Raw genomic sequence first — 23,124 nt, forward strand, 5'->3', positions numbered from 1 at the left:
GATGTGTGCTGGCATGCCCCCCCTTTGCCTGCACTTCCACAGAATCACAGAATCATTTAAGGTTGGAAAAGACCTGTAAGATCATCAAGTCCAACCATCAACCCAACACCATCATACCCGCTAAACCACATCCCACAATGCCACGTCTACATGTTCCTTGAACACCTCCAGTGATGGTGACTCCACCACCTCCCTGGGCAGCCTGTGCCAATGCTTCACCACTCTCTGTAAAGACATTTTTCCTAATAGCCATCCTGAACCTCCCCTGGCGCAACTTGAGGCTGTTTCCTCTTGTCCTGTCACTAGTCACTTGGGAGAAGAGACCAGCACCCACCTCATCACAACCCCCTTTCAGGTAGTTGTAGAGAGCGATGAGGTCTCCCCTCAGCCTCCTCTTCTCCAGACTGAACAACCCCAGCTCCCTCAGCTGCTCCTCATCAGACTTGTGCTCCAGACCCCTCACCAGCTCCGTCGCCCTTCTCTGGACACGCTCCAGCACCTCAGTGTCCTTGTAGTAAGGGGCCCAAAACTCCAACCCCATTCTCCTCCGCCTCCATCCTCCTGGTTGGAACCTGGATGTCCTCACCACTGACTTGAGCAGCAAGTTCAGATTTGTAGTAGAAATATTTTCCTTTAAGGTTAAGAGGACACCTGTTTATGGGCAAATCCTTGTTGTATGGGGAGATGCTGGAAATGCAGCTTTCTGTTTTGGGAATCCTTGGGTCTTTGCGTTTCATTCTTGAAGTCGGGAACACTGGTAGGCGGCACGGTCAGAGCTGAGAGTTCCTCTGGATCGTGGTGCAATATCTTGACCTGGAACCTGGAAGCAGAATATGGACTTTGAGCTTGAGTTCAGCAAAACCATAATAGGAGATATGAACCCTGAAGTAATTTCTGTTGTCAAATTTGCTTTCCTTTTATAGTATCTCTTGCCTTTGGAACATCTTCTGCTTGGGTGTTTCCCTGTTTTATCACACATTCCAGAATTGCCGCTCTGTTTTAAAGGGATACTGCAACGAGAAGGATTACATGCAGCAAGAGCCCCAACTCTTACTATTCTATAGCTTGTGTTCGGTCTCTGGTACGGCTAAACTGCCCCTCAGTTCTCTCCCCTTAGCTAAAGAAACGTGTCAGATACCTGCTTCAACAGTTTGGATGCAATTGCAAGCTTGCTTTTTTCTTCGGTAAACAGCCTGGGTAAAATACTTTGTTCTGGTGTGGTACGCTGGTGCTCGTAGGGGACTCTCCCTTTTCTGGGTCCACTTGGTATAGCTGTCTACCTTGCTTCTGAAACTTAATGCTTTAAATTTAATTGCAGGTGGTGTGAATAAATTTTTTCACACCGTAAATACCGTAAGAGTAAGAAAGCTGCCTTTCTTCCAAGATGTGAAATTAGGAAATATCTTTTCTTCCGATGATCCTGTTTTCTTGGAAACCTTTGCAGAAACCAGGACAGCTTCAGGGTGCAAAGCAATGCGTACTATAAAATAGATAACTCTATTAATGGTTTTTGTTAACAATGAGCCAACCAGAATATTTCAACATAATTTGAGCATCAGCGACACCTTTTCAAGTGTACGGCTTCACCTATATTGAACACTGACGCTTTTCAGTATTGATAGCTAGGCTCAAGTGATGAGGCTTTTCCAGTACCAGTGTGGGCACTTGCTGGTTTGTTCTTTGGATTCATCCTGCCTAATGCTGAGCATAGTACGAAGATAGCTTATAAATCCTGACTCTTAATTTTAAAATGTCTCTCAAATTCAGTTCTGTGGCAGATAGTAGTAGTAGTTCTTATTTATTTACACACAGTAACTAAAAAGGACTCAAGTGAAAGATCTGATACGGGATTAAAAGGGCAGAAGAGAGAGGAGAAAGTACTTAAGGTGTATCTATTTTTTTAAGAGTCTCTTTAATCTTAGTACCTGGTTCTTCTGGATCAGCTTGTAAAGCAGCACGGAGTTATTACTGCATCTGAAGATGTGAACTGTTCTGCTTATCTAAGTAGGCTGAGAGTTGGTATTAACCAAGTTTCTTCAAGAGCATGAGATGCACCATCCTGATAACAGTTGTCAAATTAATCTTGGTCCTGTGTAGCCAAAGCTAGTCGTTTTATCGGTTTCATCTGGGGTGGTGGTTGCCCAACACAAGAAACTTTGATCCTACAGTGCAGGATTAGCTAAAGTTAGCAAACCCACAGTGAGCCAAAAGGGCCATGGAGCAGGGCCTGGGTCAATGTCACTGGGCTGTTGTTGGCGTCTGCGCCTCTTCCTTGAAGGCAGCTGCGGAGGAAAGCCTGCCTGTCGTGTTTTGATATGTGAAGCAGTCCTGCGGTGGTGTGGCTCGCGCAGATTTAGATGTTCATTACCCCTGTTTGGGATGCTTGCAGAGCTTGGCAAGCTGCTTAAAGTTGTTTGATGGTGGCTGCATGCCTTTGGAAAGACGGGACTGGTGACTCAGAGCCCCTGGCCACTCTCCGGTGGGTTGTCCAACCTCTTCTCTTCTGGCTTGTCCTTGGATCTGGTCGGGGATCAGGTTGCACAGGAGATGTGTGTGCTTTTGAGGTTTCTGGGAAGCATCTGCCTGCTGTAAACAAGTCTCTAAATTCTCGTGCAAGCTTTCTGCTGTTAGAAGCAGCCATGGCTGCTCAGCCAGGAAAGTTGTTTTTCCAGATGAGCTTGTCTAGACTGAGTTTAAGTATCGGGCGTGTTTCCCAATTCTTAGACCCTTCTCATGATTCTGTTCTATTTAAACCATACCTAATTGCTTAGTATTCACAGGATAACGTGTTGTCAGTGATCCAAATGCCATTTGACAATGAGCTGTTCCTGTTCATGCTTTTGCAATAATGGCGGTGTTTTATTTTTCCTTGTTAGATGTTGTCTTGAACTTGCAGATGATGAAAGGGTTTTCGATGCCTATTTTACAGCATAGGAATAGCGAATCTGAGGACCCTTTTCTGCAGTACGCCTTACATGTCAAAGTTACAGGTAGCCGTTCAGACTAAAATCCATAGAACTTTGAATCTGTACTTCTCTTCCTGACCATAACTTGCTTTATTTTGTTAGACTTGCAACTTCATGTGCTCGTTTTTCCAGTATTTTGAGACAAAGAATGAGAATGTTAAGCTTTTCGAATGTTTTTGCCCTTCTGGGTGCTTCTGCGTCCTTATCTCCCTTCTTCCCATGTTGCATGTTATCATAAGTGAACGTCTGAGACCCCTCCTTGCTGTGTAGCTGGTTAGATTACATGGACCACTACCTCCATAGATACTTTCTGAAGGCTGTTTCTACCACTTTTAAGAATGTCTGTATTGTCTAATCAAATTTGTCTGTCACAATAGTGTCTTGACAACAGATAACAGATGGCTAAGGAAAATACTTTTTTTTTAAAAAAAGGCAAGTGTGGAGTGATTCTTGGTTTGGTTTTTTCTTCAAAATATTCTTCCAGCTGTCTTTGAGTGAAGTTCCTAAACCAAAGGTGTTGTCTTCTGCAAGTTGGCCATTCCTTGCCACGCACTGTTTAGCGCTCACCACAGCCTGTGGAAAGTGGTTCGCAGCTTGGCTTGGGAAATGCCTCCTGTGGATTTCACCTGGTCAGCTAGATAGCACGGGGAACATAAAATTACCTGGTGATACTTAACCTCAGTCCTTTAGTGACTAAATCAGCTTCTCTTGGTCGCTTGAGGAAGGCCTATATCACAAAATAATTGTGGTTGAAAGGGGCCTCTGGAGATTACCTAGTCCGACCACTCTGCTGAAAGTGAGGTTCTTAGGACTTGGTCCAGTCCAAGAGTGGAGATTCCACTGCTACCCTAGGCAACCTCTTCCAGTGTTTGACCACTGTCAGAATAACAGTAATTTAAAAAAAACCCAACAAACACACACCACCACACTCAACTTGTGCCTTTATCTCGTGTCCTTTCAATGGATACCATTCAGTAGTCTGGCTTGGTTTTCTTTACAACCTCCTACCAGGTGCGTATACACATTGATAAGACCACCCTGAGCCTTGTCTTCTCCAGGCTAAACAATCCCAGGTCTCTCAGCCTCCCCCCCATACAAAAGATGCTCCATTCCCTTAAAATGATCTTTGCCTTCTTCTGGACTTTCTTCAGTCTGTCTGTGTCTGTCTTGAAGTGGGGAGCCCTGAACTGGACACTGTGCTTCAGATATGATCTCACCGGTGCTGAGCAAAGGGGAAGGATCACCTCCATCAACCCACTGTCAGCGTTCTGCCTTGTTCAGCCCAGGGTGCCGGTGGCCTTTTTTTTGTCTCAGGGGTATACTGCTGGCTCATGGTCAACAAGGGGTTGTCCTCCCCAGGTGCAGGACTCGGCATTTCCCCGTGAAATTGAGATGAGGTTCTGTCTGCCTGTTTCTCCAGCCTGTCGAGGTCCCTCTGCGTGGCCGCACAACCATCTTGTGCATCAGCCGTTCCTCCTGGTTTTGCACTGTTTGGGAACTTGTTGAGGGTGCGCTCTGTGCTGTCATCTGGTCATTAATGAAAACAGTCTTGGACCCAGTACAACTGCAATATTTTGAAGGGTTTTTTAACTACTTATTGCCAAATGATAGCAGATAATCATGTCTATGAAGACTACTTAGAAGTCCTTCCTCAGCAGAGATGGCCAGAGTTTTGTTTGTTTTTGGTAAGCAAAGCAGCACCTTAAGTCTCAAGCTATACTTTTAGCAGCATTAATTTCATGCTGCTTGTCTTTATTGGGGTGGGGTGGGGAGAGGGGAAAAGTAAAGTTTCTCATCTATCTGTTGACCATCTGGGGTCAAGAGTCAATGAAGGGTCTAGATGTTGGGAGCTCAGTTTTCTCTCCCAGTGGAGAGGCAGCCTTTTTGGCTACTTGTGTGTTCCTGAGTGAGTCTCTTGAGATAAAGATTTGCATTATATTGAAGTCAGCATTAATGGTTAACCTGGAGTTACAAACACTTTTCTTGTGCAGTTGAGAATAGGCCATTTTGTATCGATCTGTTTTTGCAGTATCCAGACTTGTGGCATTACGTTAGTCGCTCTGGCGAAATGCCACGGTTCTATATTTGGAAGCCACCTGAGAGTCGTGTCCTCAGATGAATATTCTTGTACATCCAGCCCAATGGAAAGTAAATCGGAGTTTGCACTGTCATCTGGCAGGTAAAACTATCTTTCAAGGATACTGATAAGAATTTTTAAGGCATCTCCGAGCAGAATGTCAGACGAATTAAGTCAGTAAAATCTGTGTTGGATGCATGATGCTATTCTGTAGTTAACCATGCAGAGCTATAAACTTCCTTTGCAAGACCAACAATGTGTGCTCCTGAGTTGACAATTCTGTTGATATGTTCTTTGCTCTTCTAGGCTTTCTGTTCAGAAACAGCATGTTCAAGCGAGGGAGGGAAAACAACAGCTCAAAGCCTGTTGTTAGCTTGCTTCAAGGGTGCACACAGCAGTGTCAGTCCTTGAATTAGTCATAGAACCGTTTAGGTTGGAAAAGACCTTTAAGATCGTCAAGTCCAACCGTTAAGCCAACACTGCCAAGTCCACCACTAAACCATGTCCCTAAGCGCCTCATCCGCACTCTTTTAAATCCCTCCAGGGATGGGGACTCCACCACCTCCCTGGGCAGCCTGTGCCAGAGCTTGACAACCCTTTCAGTGAAGAAATTTTTTCTCACATCCAATCGAAACCTCCTCTGGTGCAACTTTCTTTCAGTGCCATATTTGTTATAGTCTAGTGTTACTCAGGTGCTCATGCCTATTCTTGAAGATCGATAACTGTAGGCAAGAAAAAAAAATATGTGGCTCTCCTTACTACCCAGGCTCCTCTGATCAGTTTTATTTCTAATCTGTCGTCTTCCTGATCTATCTCATGTTTTTTGGTGTAATCTTACAAAAGACAGTTCACCTTGACACCAGGACCTTTAACACCATCAAGGTGAGATAGTAGAAGTGTCACTACTCATAGCAGACTACTTCACTTCTTCAGTTGGCACAACAATGGTGGTGACACCATAGGATGTCGGTCCCCGCACTGGCAGAGCGCCCCACCGCCCGTATGTGAGAGGCCTTGTCCCAGACAGCACGTAGAAGGGTGCAGCCACCCAGGTGGCTGCAGAGAGTGCCTGGTGCTCCTCCGGAGGCCGGGGTTGAAGATGATGGCAGCTTCACCAGTGGAGCATGGGCTCTGCTTGAGTTGCTGGGTGAACCACCCGTGAGGAGGAGGTGAGCAGACTATGCAGCAGTAGGGAGGACAAACAGGAGATTAACTGGTTATTTCCAGAGATGCTGCAGGGTAACAGCCCAAGCCCCACGCTACTCAAGAGGCAATAAAATAGCCGCATTCCAGTGTCAGGGACAGCCTTGAAGATGGGAACTTTTTGTTACTTTCAGCAGCAAAAAGACTTCCTCTGCTTGCAGTCATTTGGATGGAGAACAAATACAGGGTTCTGGCAACACAAGAGGACCAGTCAGTTCTGACGGACTGGCAAATTTTGGGCTGGTTGTGCCTGGTGTATGGGTATGACCCAGTGCCACTAAGAGAAAGAAGCCGGTGATAATGGCTGGAGACTTCATTCAGTGAAGGCTTGAGGTATCCAGCAAGTCTGCTCAGTGGATGACTTGCAGTCTGTTGCTTGCCGGGAGGTTGGATGCAGGATGTTATGGAGAAGTTGGTAGAGTTCTTCTGGTCTCTGGACTACTGCCCCTTGCCACTCATGCACATGGGCACCTATAGGATCATAGGATAATGGAGGATAGGATCAGGAGCTCTCTAGTCCCACTTTCCCCTCAAAGCAGGGCAGCTTGAGGTTAGACTACATTGCTTGGGCTTTATCCAGTCAGGTCTTGATGAAAACCTCCAAGGCTTGAAATAGCACAGCCTGTGCCATTTCTTGTCCTCATCACAAAGATGTTATTCCCTATACACACTTGGCATCTCCCTTATTTCAGCTTTTACCCAGTGTCTCTCATCCTTCCAGTAGGCACCATGGTGAAGAGCCTGGCTCCATTTTTGTAACCTTCTCATACATACTGGAAGGCTGTTACGATGTCTTACCCTCAATTTTTTTTTCTTTCAGCTTTCTTCAGCCAGGCTGAAGAAGTCCTCTATCCCATAGCTTTGTTTTACAGGGGAAGTGGTCTAGCCCCGTGAGCATCTTGGGGACCCACTGCTAACATTCCCTTTCCTTTCCCCTTCTTCCCCCCAATATATCAGCATCGTCTCTATATTGGAAAAGGAAAGAGATCTCCCAAAGGAGACCTTGAGCAGATCAAAGGTCAATGCCAGGCCTTGGGAGCAAGTTTGAGAGGCCTGGGGGTCCAGGTGGTCTCCTAGATCCTGCTGGTGAATGGGAAAGGCTTGGGCAGGAAGCAGATGTTTTCTGGGCATCAGCTTCTGCCTGCACAGTTAATGTTTATAGTCAGATTGCTTGTTTTTATGACTATGGGACTATTTAAGGAATAAGGACTGATGGTGAGAGATGGGACGAAGATGGGCAAGAGCATCTTTTGCCGACATCGTTGCTGACGCTGTGTTGGGGCTTTAAACTGAGTTTGTGGGATGATGGAGACTGAAACCAGGAGAGAAGTTGTAGGATGAAAGGAGGCATCTGGGGGTCTGTGACAAGGAGGCTTCTTCCACTTCTCCAGAGAAACTCTTGTTCCTCCCCAGCACCGCAGGCCAGTCTGAAATGCTTGTAGGTAAATGCCTTCAGCATGGGAACGTGAGGAATTCGAGGTCTGTGTGCAGTTTTGGTACTAATAGCTTAGTTCCCTCTTGATCAGCTCTCGTTACGTGCAGAGCCTTGATGTTGGTGAGGTTAAACTCATGGAGGGACGGATGGTTGGAGCGCTTTGGGTGGAAGGAGAGACATGGAAAATGAAGAAGGGTTTGCCTTCTGTGCTAAAGAGCAGCTTTAGGAACATGCAGAGCTGTGCCGTACAACTGGTGGTGACGCAATTGGCAGCTTATCAGTTAAGTTCAGAGGGGAGGGTGACAAAGGGGACGTCATGGTGGGTGTTTGCTGCAGGCCAGCTAATCAAGGAGAGGAAGTGGATGAACCCTCTTTAGACAACTGGAAAAAGCCTTGCGAACGGAGAGTCGGTTCTGACTCTGCCCTGGCATCTGCTGGAAGCACAAGGTGATAGAGGGCACAACCAGTCTAGGAGACTTCTGGAATTGCTTGAGGACAACTTTTTGAGCCAGGTGCTGGACAAACTGGCTAGGGGAGATCTAGCAGAGTGAGGAGAGCTGTGTGGGAGTATGAACAGCAGTGCACAGTGGCACCTTGGTTTCAGTGATGGTGAAATGAGACTTTAAGATCCTATGGGAAATGAAGAGAGTAGAAGGATAAAAATGCCTGGCTTTGGCTTGTTCAGAGCACTGATACGTGGGATCCTACAGGAATCTCTCTTGCAGAGCAGAGAAACCCAGGAGAGCTGGCTGATCTTCAAGAGCAACCTTCTCGGAGCACAGGAGTGGTCCATCACGACTTGCGGGAAGCCAAGCAGGTGTGGCAGGAGGCCAGAGGGATCATCTTGCTGAGCTCAACTACAGGAAAAAGTCCTATGGAAGGAAGATATGGGGACGGGTGACCTGGGAGAAATACACAGCAGCATCCTGTGGGCATGCAAGGATATAATTAGAAAAGCTTTTCTTCCTTTCTGCTCTTAATGACGAGATTCTCTGGTCGAACACGGTATTAGCTTGCATTGCGGCTATGCCTAGTGAAAAATTAATGAGATGCGTTGTTGCCGCTCTAGGTATGAGCGAGATGGGACTTGTCAAGAGCACGTCTATGTAGTGAAAGTCAAGAGGAGAACACAGTGCCCAAGAAGAGCAGTGCATACTTATATTTTTGTGTGTAAGAAATGGCAAATGCCCTGAAGTTCCTTATTAATGGAATCATAGCACTATTTTATTTTTCTCCTAACTTGTACAATGAAAAAGTGGACACCACAGATGGAAATTGAGATGGTCTAAACTCCTCTTGCCCTCCATGGGCCCTCCTGTGCACAACAAGCTTTCAGGTTTTGTTCCAAGTTAATGGTATAAAAGTATACTGACTCTTTGGCAATGCTGAGCAAGTATGAATTAGGAGCTGATATAAATCTAAAAACTGCAGTGGTCTGACTTAAATCAGTCTTCAACCACCTTAATTTTGTATCCTTTTGCTGTGGGCATCCTTAGTTACAGCTAGAAATGAAGTGGAATGAGTCACTGAGGCTGATACTGGAGTGCAAACAAATCCCACTTAAATCTGTTTTAAACTCATTTTTTATACACGTGCTACTCTGCTCTTCAAGAAGTCACTAAAGCTGAAATGCTGTGCTGGTGGTCAGTGCTGTGCTTCAGAGTATGCTTCACTGCAGCCAGCCAAAAGTCACGTACCAGGTTTGGAAATAGCTGAAGTTGCTGTGGAAGTCAGGCTTTAACATAAGTTAACATAACTTAACAAGAGATTTAACCTGATGAGGCCATCAGCTAGGGCTTCCAAAGCTAAAGATGGTGCTAAGCGTAGGTCTTCTGTTTCTCCAAGCAGAGAGATGCTGCGGTTCAGCAAGGTCTTGTCAAAGTCCTTTCCCAAGAGAGCGAAATCTGCAGCCATGGGGACACCTTACGTGGCCCTGGAGGGAATGAGGTTAGGAGGAGCCCTCTGTTCTGCGTGGCTGTTGAACAGAGAAATTAAAAGTGGTGACTTCCTTCTGCAAGGTCACTGGTAGGATTTTGGACTTCGCATACTGACGGTTTGTTTTCTGGTTAAAGATGTCAGTGGGGACTGGAGGGTTGGTGTGCTGGGCATGGGTCAAAAGCGGATGATTAAGGAGGAAAGGAGGCATTTCCTGCCCATCCCCCCAGCACAAATATTGCTTAAAATACTCAAGTGACGTCTAGTAACTGGCATTTTCCTTCAGAAGTCGTCAGTGTCTCTCTGTCCGCTATTGTGAATTATAATTTTGCATCTTAGTCCTTGAAAGGGAGGTGGGTGGCCTTGGGCGTTGGGGCGTGGGCTGGGGAAGAGCTGGGAGCGTCTTTGCCAACTTAGCGTAAGAAGTGTTTTCGTGGACCGTATTTGCGAAAGTCAAGCCCGAACTGTGTGCAGAGATTTTCAAAGAAGCCTAACAGTGTTAAACCCCGAATTTCCTTAAACTTCTTAATTACTGGTCAGTCTGGTAAGTATTAGTTTCAACTTTGCAAACATTAAGGATTTGGTTTTTAGAGGTTTTACATCTGAGGGACCTCAACAGTTTCTGAAGCATTTCCAAGTGAAGCTGGTGGTCATGAAGCCACCCTGTTACTGTGGAGCATTTAATTCTCCAAGAAGCGTTAGCTACGGGCAGTGCATTTGAAATAAAATTTGGGAATTGCACTAAAATAAGCCCTTTAGCCAGTCTTTTGGAGTCTCTTTGCTCCTTACATTCTTCAGATGGAAGGGGGGTGGTAATGAGATGTGAGAAGGCCAGTAGCTCTTCCTCGGTTGTATCCTTGGAGATATCCAAACCATTAAATGTAGTTTTCTCTGCAGTTGAACATTAAAGTGAAAATGCAAATGAGTCACTAACTCTCAACCTACTTTTGCTTGCCAGGTCCTGGAGAAATATCCTAATACACCTATGAGCCATAAAGAGATCCTTCAAGTTATCCAGAAAGAAGGACTTAAAGAAATCAGGTGAGTTAAGTACCCACACCAGTAGAACACATTCATACTTTGGTTCCAACTTAGTTTAGTTTACTGTAAACCCCCATCTCATAAGTATTTTTGGGACTGAAACATTAAATACCTGCAGAACTGGAGTCTAGGTCCCATTTGCAAAGAAGCTCTCAAGTCACTGGTACTTTTCACCAGGAAAGCTAGGTAAGGGTCACACTTAACTTCCAGGTATGCATGAGACTGGTCTGCAGCTCTTACATAAGGTAAACTAGCCCTGATCAGGTAGTTCAGACTCCAGGCACTGAAGTAAACCTAACTATGTTTTATTTCATCTTTAAAAAAAAGAAAGAGAATAGTCAGTTTAATGGAAATGACCTAAACCAAAAGTTACAGCTATGCAGGAAGTAAAAAAGCAGTCTTGCTTACAAATCCTTATTTAGAAAACTTTATGCCTCATGTTATTTTCTTTTAGTATTACCTGGAGTAGTGTGTGGTTCTGCTTGAGAGTTCTTCCTGTTCCCCCCAAGGAGCAGACTGAGTGTTTGGGGTGCTGGGCAAAGGAGGGCACCGACTCGGGTGAGGCTGATCTGCTTTAGAAATGCTAGACGACAGCTCTTGGGCTGCTGTTGCCGTAGCTTAATTCGTGAGTCACATATATTTCTCAGAGACGGGCAGGTTTATTTGCTGAGACAGGGAACAACTATCCGTATGACGTAGAAAGTATTTATACTTCTGTTTTCTAAGAGCAAAGAAAAAGGGGTGGGGGAAAGATGATTGGATGTGCCAGTTCATCTATCTTGGAGTGAAATAACCATCCTAAATTTGACTTCATTATGTTCTCCACTCCATTTCGCCAGTTTAATACAGCAATCCATCTGCTTTGCTGGAAACATTCAAGGGCCCAAGTGCAGAAATTCTGCTATCGATAACAAGATCTTCCACTCAAGTAGTGGACAACGCAAAGGTGGTTTGCTTTTTGGAAGTGTCAGTTTATCTAAAAGCGAGGAAACCAAACACTCATTTAGCTCTTAGGGCGGTGACAGACATGGGGCTTAGTTCCTGCCCTGAGGATGCACTTGGCTTTGGGGCAGTACTACGTTGTCAGAGCAGAGGTTTACCAGCCTTACGGCAGCTTCAGTGTTGTGTTTAATACTGTTAATCCATCAAAGGCATGTCTGCAAGCAGCAGCCAAACTTGTCAGCCCCGGTGCGCATCCCAGGATAGAAGTGCAGTTGTCTGTACTGCTGGCCTCGCCGAGGGCCAAGAGGAGTCCAGCAAACATCCCCGTCCCGGCACTTGAGTGGACACGGTGAACCTTTTTAGCGGTGAAGCTTTTTAGCAATTCAGAGCGCTCTTCTTGGGGCAGAGCCTTAGGCAGGAGCTCAGATGTGGCATGAAAGATCCAGTCTCTGGCTGGCCAGGCCAGATTTTGGACCAAACAGTCAAAAAAAAAAAAAAAAGCAGAACAGAAATGCCCCAGTGCCATACAATTCTTTTCAACCTCAAGTCCTTCTTTTAGAGTTGATTTGGGGGATTTAGCCTGAGCTATAGTAAGTTGTTTTCCTCTCTGGAGGAGCTGCTGCTGAGCATCAGGACAGCGCAAACTCCGCAGGATCTTAAATCCCAGAAGATGTTTGTGGGCAGTCAGACGTGAAACTCAATTTCTCCAGTTCAACTATCCACCTTACTGACTTAGCCACGCTTGGGCGCTGTGTAGCGGTCTTTCCCCTTAAATGTTAGATTGATGTAATAAAGCTTTATTTAGGTTAAGACCTAAAAGGGTGTCACTTCTTAAGCAATTAAATTGCAGTGAGGGCCAGTAATGTGTTTGTGGTGGGACTGGGCTCCTGATAAGTCATAGCCTGTGACAAGATGGGCTTAACACAAATCAGCATTTGTTAGGGGAAAAATGATGTCAGAGAAGATAGAAAAGCTGTCAGATGAGCACGTTGAGCTCACCAGATTTTGAGCCCTCATATGGAGGTTCTGGCAGGAAACCATGGCAAAGCCTTTGACAGCAGATTACAGCAATTTCCCTCTACTTGGCTGCCTTGAGACAGCAGGCAGCTGCAAGGCTCTTCGTTTGGTAAAACAGTGTATAAGTTTACAGGCAGGACGTGGGCTTTTCTTTTAGCGCGTGTATCAAGCTCTTTGAGTTTTGAATTGTTTCTCAGTGCAGTTTGCTTTTAATAAATGAAATTGCAAATTTTTTTGTAGTGAGCTATTTACACAAACCATGTAATCTTTCAGCTCTCAGCTTTGATTGCAGTGCTTTTTTTAATTCAGCATCTATTGCCTCCCATCCTTAGATATTTCTAACTTTTTTCATCTCTGATTTCCAGATAGAAAATAGTTTTAGAAGAAGTGACAAATGACTTTCCTACAGATGCTCTGAAATGAGGCAGAGAGGACGGGGAGCCCAGCTAGCGTCCAGCGGTCATTTTTCCATTAGGCTGCGCAGCCAGTCCACCCCCTTTTGCTCTCGCGATTCCCGGCGCGTGCCACCACTTGGCCAACTGCTTGGGAGGAAGCTTGAGGGCGTGTTGAAAGAAGTGCTGGTATTGTTGTAGAGGATTTGGAATTGCAGGAAAGAAGTTGAGTTGAGTTGCAGTTGAGATGAGCGTGGAAGAAACAGGAGCAGTGATTTCTGCTATGTTCAGGGCAAGCTGACTATTTTTTGGACAAGGCTAGGTGCTTCATAAGATGGGGTTTTTTGTAGCAATAAAGAAACCTTGGGTGATATTGGCCAATTATCTTACCTGTATTTATAACTTTATCCTAGTACTAAAATAAGGAATTTTAATCCTGAGATTTTTAAAGGTCAGCCCAGGACCAGTACTCTGAGGTGTCAGTTTTAAAGACCTTGGGCATCCTGAAGCCGGAACTATACTAACTATACCATAGTATACTACACTATACCGCACAGCGATCTGTCATCCTAATTTTCTCGATTTACCTGTTTTGACAGGCTGCCCTAATCCTATGAAATCCTACCCTACCTACAGGTCACTGCTTGCAAACTGCAGAAAGAAAATACATGTGGATAAACGCTCGACGAATTGGCAGCGTAACCGTATCTGGCTCTTAAGATTTGTCCAACGTCCTATATTGCCTTATCTATTGCCTTATCTCTGATGGCAGCCTGACTTGGGGAAGTCTGAGCATGTTGTAAACACTTATACTTTCAAATGAGGCGTTGAAGATGCGTGGGATAGTGGTGTCAACCCAAGCAATGCCAGCTGTGAAAGTTCCCTAAACTTGAATGCGTGGGACAGATGGGCACCAAGAGTTAGCAACAGAGACTCAATTTGTTTGATGATAAGTAGTTTTTTAAATCAAAATTGTTAACTTGTCCCTGGATTCCATTCATCTCCTTGGACATGTTAAAATCAGTGTAAGAGTATCTGAAGAGTTAGCATCTTTGAAAGATACCTTTGGTAGCCTTTTCTCTTAATAGCCATGAATGTTTTTTATTTTTCTTGGATTTATATAGAGGACACTGTGTAAAATACTAGCTTGTGAACCTCTGTCCAAACACAGTGATTTTTTGCCTAAATACTAATTAAGCAAGGAAATACATCTAAACACTAGCTCAGTCTCAGCGAAAAATGAAACTGGACATGGTGCTCTGGCTACTTTTATTTCAAGTATTCATGGAATTTCTAACATAAAGAAACCAAAACAAACTCTAAATCACTCGGGGCGGAGGGGGGGGAGTGTAGAAGCCAAAGTCCACTCTTCACCAGTCGTATTTGGACTAGAGATAAGTGTGTCATGAGCAGTTTGGTTTCCAGGTTTTACCTGCCCTCCAGGCAGTGGCTAATTTAGGCTTCCCATGGGCAAGTCGGTCCTTCCAGATTCCTTGCATCCAGTTCAGAGCATCCTTGAGGAGGGAACTTGCTTCCAGACAAGGAGATGGTTATGTGAAGAGGGCTGGAACTGCTCAGTCTGACGCTTGTGTAAATGAGCCGCCAGCACTAACTTTAGTCTTCCAGAAGGTTTCTTAACTGGTTTCCTATATTTCTTCTCACTTTGCCAGCTGAAAATCAGAAGCCTGCTATATTTCTGTGGTTAGCTTGTCCTCTGCGAGTCTGGTAATGTGAACAGTCTGTCTTCCTGAGTGATGAGGAGAACGGCGGTGATACTGATTGCCCTCATCTGGAAAGAAAACAGGGGGCTTCTAGCTTCTGTGCCGCTCATGCCGTGTCGCATTTGTATTACTCCTCCGGTACCTTGTGTGCTATGAAATGAGGATCTTGCCTGAGTGGGGAAAAACTCTATACTTGGTCACTCTCTTGCAAGAGGAGAGGGGATGAACTTAAAAAACAAATAGCTCTCTTGTTGACTCGTCTCAAATACGAGCAGAGGTCAGGCTGGAGTCTGCACTTAGGTGATGGCTGTAGGAAGAGGGAAGCTGCTCGCTGCTAGAGGATATTCTTGCATCTCAGATTGAGTTAAGGACCAACAAAGTGATCTCTCCTCATTCTTGGCAGAAGGCTTTGCCACTAAAATATTTCCCAGCTGTTCTTCAGTACTTTGAATTCCTTATCCTCTGCTGCAGAGCTAGGAAATAAGATGGGGTTGGGGAGGCTAAGCTGCATGCTCCTCCATGCCTTGATTCTCAGGGCGGTTGTTCCTTCAGCAGCTTGATGCTAGGAAATTCTTCCTCCAGCAGAACCCCCCTCCAAAAAATGAGCAAACCCAACACCCCCCGCAGGGTAGGGATGGGAGGGGGGCTTTCAAAAGGATGCAGGGTTCCGAAATTCTTTTGAAAAGGATGAAGGTCCTGCTGGATCCCACTGACACTGGCTGTGAGGATAGATTATCTCTTACAAAGTTTCCTCTTCGTATTAAAAGCTGCCTCTATCAAAACTGTTAGACTTTCCTCTTTGTAAAAGCTGCTCTTTAAAGCCATGATGAGCCTACAAAAAAAGGCTCTCCCAGGGAACAAATCTCATCCAGGTGGAGAATTAAACTGGTAACCAGTGAAAAACATATTACTCATTTATCTATCTTAAAAAAAATATTAGGAAAATGGGAAAACTGAAACTATCCAACAACGGACGAAACATGCATCCTGTGTCTGGCAGGTAGCTGGCAAGCCTCTTATTCTTGCCGCTGGCTAGCAGTGTTGCACATGGACTCCGAGGCATGCTCTTCCCCCTGCCTGGAAGGGCAGCTGTACAAAACCCAGCATGAAGATTTGCTGGGCTGAGTCTCCTGTGAGACTGCGAATCTCGGATTTGAGTCTAGTAATATAGTTTTACCTCCCAAGAAGCAGATCTTATGATAACTCACTTCCTCTGTAGATTGGCCAGTTCAGTGTTTTCACAAGTCCAGAGGCTATTAAGTGCAGACTGAATCCTTCAGCTAACTCCATAATGTCTCTGGGCAGTTCTGTTTACTTTTGAGAAACGAAGAATTTTCATCGGCTCAGTCTCTTTCTGGTCATTGCCTTATAGTTGGGAAACATATATAGGCCATTGGCCACCTTTCAGACGTGCTTGACTAATATACAGAGTTATCTTGGTAGAATATTTGATAGTCCATTTGATAATTTCTTGTGGAGTAAACATGTCCAGAGTTTTGCCTTCATCCTTGATAGTCAAAATGCGAAGGAAACAACTTCTTACTATGCAGTCTGCTTGCTGTCTTCTTTTAATGAATATCTGTGCATTGGCAACTTGAAATTGTCTATATATTGGAGAAGACGTATTTTTACTGATGAGCTGTTACCAAGAGCTCAAATTTTGACAAAGAAAATTGGCACAGGTCAGATCAACCTTCATGGTATTGCTCTTAAAATGGCTTCAGGCCACTTGACATGCTGCTGAGCTCATCTGTAGTGTTTCCTCAGTGTCCTCTGAGCTTGTGGCTGAAAAGTCCCTAATCAGGCAGGACCTGAGAGGGGAAGGGGTGTGAGGGAGTGACGGGACCTGCTGCAGGCTTACGTTTTCCGCTTGCTTGCTCTGCCTCCCCGTTCCTCGCGACAGCAGGAAGGTGGGAAATTCTGTGCTGAAGTGAGAAAGCTAATTTGAAGTTGATTATCCTGCCAGTGCTGTGTAGGGAGCCTGGCGGGAGTGGGGTAGAGGAGGTGGGAACAGCTGGAAGGACCTGCCAGAGGTGCTTCAGGATGGCCCTACGGCAAAGCATCCTCGAGAGGACACTTGGGTTCCTATCACGTTCTCTGACCTTGGCTAGCCACATAGCTTCATGAATACAAATTAAGCACACTAATAATTTTTTTTTCTAGTGGCAAAAAAGACTGTAATAGGTAACATCTTCAGGTCGTATGAGGAGGCTTTTCTGTGCCTGCGTTGTACAGGAGCTGTTTGGAGGCGTGGGCAGCAAGCGCTCTACGCAGTGGGACTTGTCCTCAAGGGAACTGCAGGGAAAAATCTTCCAGGCCACTCCTGTCAGTTTGTCATCTGTGCCCGTACAGCCTTCCCTAAAGGCCTCTGTCTGCATCTGAGGACAAGAGGAGTGAATCTGGAGGCAGGAGCTGCCGCCTAGGCACCACGGCCCCTCACCGGCCCTCTGCTGCAGGACCCCGTCGGGAGGGGATGCTGGACGGAGTTGTCCTTCCAGCCGTCGAGGGCTGGCAGGCAGCGGATTTGGCAGGCTTGGTTTGTTTACAGTGTTAATTTATTCAAGTTAAGTCTTTCACAACTTCTTAAAATAATGTGTGCTCAGATTTGCCTGGTGATTGTGGCACCCCACAGTGAGGAGGTCAGGTAACACAACATTTGCCAAAAAATCCACCTTTCTGTGTAGACTGGGCTAGAGTATTTGAAACTGCTCATTGCTTTGGCAGTCCGTAGGTAACCATACCAGGAAACTTCTCCTGCGTGAGCTCTTTGTATGACGGGGCATTTAAAAGTTGGTATATCCAACACTGCTTTTCATAATCTGGTGGTTGGCATTTGTGGTGAGCGTTCACTTCTATCAATAGCTTCTATGAAACGGAGCCAGGCTTTTTGTGGAGGTACGCAGTGCTAGACTGAGAGGCCATGAATGCAAGTTGCAAGACGGGAAATTGTGATTAGACTATAAGGGGAATTTTTTTTTCACCATAAGGGTGATAAAACGCTGGAGGAAGACCAGGGAGGGTTGTGTGACCTCCGCTTCTGGAGGTATTTATTTAGAGTTGGACTGGACAGAGCCCTGAGACACCCGATTTAGTTGCTCCTGCTTTGAGCTGGAGGTTGGACTGCTGACCTCCAGAGGTTCTTCCCAACCTAAATGACTCTGTAAGTCATGGTTCCCAGCCTCACGTTACTTACAAAGTGGCCTTTTGGCTTCAGTGCCTCTTGTAAGATTGTGACTCGCTTCAATACCTCGAAGCCGTAATAGGTTTATTTGTGGACAGGGAGTACGGTTAGAAGGACTGCTTCTGGCGAGGGTAACTGGGGTGCAACATGTCAAACAGGTCACACTCTGTTAGTACGAGACAGCTTTGGTTTTCCCCACTCTCGGGGTGTGAAGTTGCAAATTATGAGCTGTCTTGGAAGGTGCTGAAGCCATCAGCTGACAAACATTTAAATTACTTCACACATTCTTTAATCCACAGCTTCTTTAGATGAGAAGCTTTTCCTGCAGCTTCAAGTGAGCTGCAGGAGCTGGAACACCTTGAGTGTATCATCTCATGGATTTGATAATACTGAGTGTGTGTGGGGGGGTGGGTGGGACAGGGGCATCCGCACTTCTTATTTAAGAGCTACCAGAGTTGGGTTACCTCAAATCTCTCTTTCTGGTTAGATTATCTTCATCCTGCTGGAAGATGGCTGTTATAAAATGTCCATAAAGGTGTTACTAACCTCTTGGGCTTGTCAGGTGCAGGACTTCTTACTCGCAGCTGGGATTCTGGGGCTCTTTCCCGATGCTTTGCCAATGGGAAAGGGGCATTTGTTGGAAGCAGCTGCCTTAGGGCCAGCCTTACAGGCATGCACATTTTAATTGCAAGACTCTTCTTCAGCTTTGCTCTATTAATTCCTGTAAGCCTTCAGGAGAAGGGGCTGGCAGCCGAAAAGGTCAGTAAATACCGGTGCCGTCAGTTCTTGCAATTTTTTCCCTTTAGTCAGCGGGAAGTTGGATTTGGCTTTTTCCAGAGAAAATAAATAGTTATCAACTTACATTTTTAACTGAAGACCAGCAGAACATGGTATTCTGAGGCCTTCGTGATGTCTTTATATCTAAGTGGAATTTGTGTGTAAAGTCTCTGGTGCAAAGTACAGGTTGAAGCTATTTTTGATCAAACGGCTGTGAAGTATTAGTCATAGTAACAGTTACAGATTAATATTAAAGGAGGTTAGCAGTACGTTCAGTGAGTGTCTCTTCTGGATGCTCGGGACTATCCCGTTGTTCAGGATTTTCTCCTGTGAACCAGGCAGGGGGTCCCTACCAAGACTTTTCCTGAATTGAGGAAAAGCTGGAGATGCAACTTCTGCCCCTTGAACGCCACCAGCTCCAGGCCACCTTGTCTTCCGATTCTGTATCACGAACCTTTGTCGGCAGATAGTGCCGTGTTTCATCGGGAGACTGGTTTCTCCCCTTGTAGACCACAGAATGAAAAGCTGATCTTCTTGAGGGACACCGCGGGTCTGGCAAACCCTCACAGGACGTGTTTCTTTTTTGCTTCATTAGCATTAATTTGACTAAAAGTTGAAGTAGCCACAGGTTTCTGTACCACTGTCTGTACAAAAACATGGAGATAAGTTAGTGGATGCCATAAATAATACATGTAGGGGAAAACGTTGGTTTGAAAAATAATAGTTCAAAGAGAGTGGTTATTGAGAAGGATCATGTTGTTACCATTAGCAGGGAGTGTTAAATGCATTCACTATATGTAGGAGAAGCTCTGACTAGGTGACTCTTCCCGTATCCCTTATATTAAGGTATCAAATCCATAACTAACAAAATATTCTGCTTCTCTAATCCTAACCGAGACTGCGGTAGTAGCAGTTTTTTGCTGTCTCCTCAAAATAAAATTACACATCGGCTTTCATCATGTGCAAGAGTATATTAGCTGGTGCAAGGAGAAACGTGGGGTGTAATACTCTCCTGAGGAATGCTGCAGGAATCTAACAGGTTGACTCCAGAAAACACTAGAGCCAAGGCCTCAAAAAAATACTTAGGTTTAGGATTTATCTTCAGTCTGAACTGGCTCGCGGTGCTGTAGCAGAAATACAAAGGGGGGGAACCCCAAAGCTTTGAAATTTTAGCTCGGTGCCCCAAAAGCCTTAGAGGAAGGTACTTCTGTCTGGATTCCTCCTTTAAAATCGGAAAATGCTGATTTCTGCCTGCATAGTCCCTCAAGGATGTGAAGAGCCCGAGAACAGGTATCTTATCTGTGGACACTGTTAAGGTGGAGGTAATCGAGTGCTGTAAACCTGAAGGCATTGCTTGCACCTGTAAACCATGCCCAAGAAGACTTCTACAGGGTTTTTAATCTTACCATACACCGAGTCCTGGATAGCAGAGTCTGCTGATGTTCCTGCAGGTCAGATTCCGTTCTCATGATAGGCACACACTGAAGTTGGACTTTATTTATAGCGTTAATTAATGGTGTAAGAGCTTCATAGTGTCCTCCAGGCTGATCTTCATCCACCAGTGCCTCCTGTCCCGTCTCTTGCGCTGCGGTCTAAGCACGCATCTGAACTCGCCGTGGTCACCGGCTGCACTCGCGTTGTTTCGCTCTTGCACAAATTCCCGTGAACTTGGAGTGCTGGTGCGTTAAAATTGGCTTTGGAGCATGAAACATTTTACCTGCCCCCAGCCCCACTACTGTGGAAATATTTAAATGAGGCCGGTGGTGTCTTAGTTGGCATTATTAATGACTTGGCGAGACCGTGGATTACCCATGGAGGTGATGAAGCAGCACGTGCTCATTCCTGCACCATAACTCTTGGCTTCATTAAACCGCTAGCAGTCTGTCCCGCTCCTCTGGGTTGCAGGGCTGCTATTGTACGCAGAGTTGTGAGCTGTGAGTAGTGCTGAGGGTGTGTGAAAGAGTAAGTAAATTCCTATACCGCGCTCTGTCTGCATGTGAGATTTCCAAAGGATCCACCTGACTTCTAGAAAAAGTTTGTTAGCTGGTGAAGGCTGAAAATAATGCACCTGGGAGTTGCCTGGGTTGGTAGTGGTATGCCAGCGCTTTGAAAATATACCAGAAAAAAAATCTGACAGGTCCTCATCTTCCTCCCCCGTGTCTGTTTGATATAACCTGGTCTTAGTATTGCTGCAGATCTGCCCGAAACGTTTAAAATTTGGTTCTGGTGGATGGGAGGGCGGGTTCATATTAATGATTAGACAATTGTTTTGCTCAAGTTTTTAAAGGGGTGTTTCTCTCCTTTTTTTGGGTTGCACTCCAACTCCAGAAGGTAAGAACCACTGCTGATTGTTCTAAAGCTACTCTCCTCTATTAACGCAAGCTGCAAAAGCCTTAATTAAAAGAGCAACTGCTTGTTTCGCACAGACTTAGAAACCAAGCGATGGTAGTATATCTGGTGTTAACGCTTCTGTTACCTTCATCCAGCCTTCCCGCATGCCGTTTGCATTAGCGCTTCAGTGTGATGCAAACTTGAAATCTTAATGTCCGTAAAGTCTGTGGAAAACGTCAGGCTGATAGCATGCGACCGCTTCGTGTCTCACGAATTAACCCCGCTGCCCGCCAGCCTGGGTTTCTGGGGAGGGGGACGCTGGCTTTGCATGCTGTGTTTGTGTGCACCTCTTGTCTCGGGGACGTTTGGCACTGCATGCTGGGGGAAGCAAAATGTAACACGTAAAATAAGCTGCTTTTCTAAATCATAAATTTGTTTAACGAGCTTGAAGTTGGTACGGTGGTGTCTGCTTACAGTATCTCCCTGCTCTGACACTTCCTTAGATCTGAAACTTGTTTTTTTTAAAAAACATCATATTTTAATATACTAATAAACAACGCTGTTTGTGTGAATGTCTGATTCAGATGGAAAGTGGGGAAGAAGGGGACGCTCAAAAGAACAAAACGGGAAAACCCCTCACCCTTAAGCACAGTGCAGTCCATGTCGGCGTTTTGTCCCGTTACACCAGCGTGCAGTGACCATGTGAAACGACGACGCTCGCTGTTGGATGCGCTTTGTACTGAGCTTCATTTAGAGCAGAAGGCAATAATTAACTCTTCCCGGGTGCGGAGGGGGCCGAGTGCTGCGGCACCCAGCTGGTGGGACCCGAGGGGGGGTCCTGCGGCAGGAGGTCTGTGGGTCCCCCACGCCGCCGACCGTGCTGTTGTGTGCACAGAGGAGTACTGTCAACTCCGCCGACCCAACTGAAAACAGAGCTTTAAATTAAAGTAACCGTTTGATAGATAGATACACCTTGCGTGATGCTCTGAGGGCGAGGTTTTTAAGTTCAAATACATCATGATTGAAAAGTTTCGATCCAGGGTCCTGTCCGCATGTGAGTGAACAAAAGTGATGTGGTCACACTCCGTTTTCAAAGCAGAACAAGTCAGCTCGGTCCCTGAGGTCTCGGGAGCCGGGCTGATGGGGAGGGACGCTGCAGGGGGTTGAAAGCGTGGTGAGGAACACTCCCCCTCCTTCCTCCCCTTCAGCAGGCGCCTGCTCGGAGTAGAGTGTTGTCACCTTAACCTTGTGTACATTTACTACTCTCAACCCCCTTTTTCCTGCTCAGTCTGAAGAAGCTTTGAATTTAATGTGGAGTTTAAAATGCCACGATTTAAGGATGGCTTAAATTTGGCAATTCTCGGAAGGAAAATTTGGTATGTATGGGTCTGTTTGAAAGGTCAAGTAGCTTAGGGAAATTCTTGGAGGGGCAAGAGCTCAGAATATGTGTTTCTTTTTATGCCATTGACTGGCCTTACAACTACTTCTTAACTACAAAGATTCCTGTTACGCTGTTTTAGCCCTTTCAGCAATCTGGTGAAATAGGTAAAGAACGTGCCTGTTCTGCAGGTGGAGGGACTGTCACTTGCTCTTGATCACTTTGAGGTCAATTTTCTGATCTATGAAAGAAATGGAAGTGCAGATATGAAAAATGGTAATTTTCAAAATAGAACAGATATTTAGAAGCTACCAAAAACCCCCTTGTTAGTCAACAATGTAAACATATAGTTTATGTAGCAGTCACAGGTTTGTAAGTAGAAACAGGTTTATAAGTTCCAGTAAATCTATTATATGAGTTGTTTTTAACTGGGAAGTCAGCGTTAGAAGGGAATAACTACTCAACCACCTTTTTTGGCGGAAAGCAGCACTGCTGAGAACAGCAATAGCAGCAGAACGGTTGGGAACTGAATTCGTAACCGAAATAGCTGCTTCACGGGCACTTAATACTTGCCCCAATGCAGCGTGCTTGAAACGGTTCAAGCAGGGCTTCATCAAGTACCACCCTTTTGGCTGACAAGATAAGTATAGTTATGAGGCTGCTGTCAAAGGCGCTGTGTAGCCGAAAAGTCGGTGCCTGCTCCGATAATATCGGAGTTTAAGAACGTG

General features: G+C 45.5%; 1 protein-coding gene across 1 annotated transcript in view; it reads left to right on the forward strand.

The window, feature by feature from the left end:
• ASXL2 (ASXL transcriptional regulator 2) overlaps nucleotides 1-23,124 on the forward strand; it is a 118,432-nt gene that overhangs the window by 22,216 nt on the left and 73,092 nt on the right. Inside the window, 1 exon segment of the mRNA XM_059833402.1 lies at nucleotides 10,575-10,666. Coding sequence (XP_059689385.1) covers nucleotides 10,575-10,666 — 92 coding nt within the window.

Source organism: Gavia stellata, chromosome 2, assembly GCF_030936135.1.
Source record: "Gavia stellata isolate bGavSte3 chromosome 2, bGavSte3.hap2, whole genome shotgun sequence".
NCBI classification, from domain to species: Eukaryota; Metazoa; Chordata; class Aves; order Gaviiformes; family Gaviidae; genus Gavia; species Gavia stellata.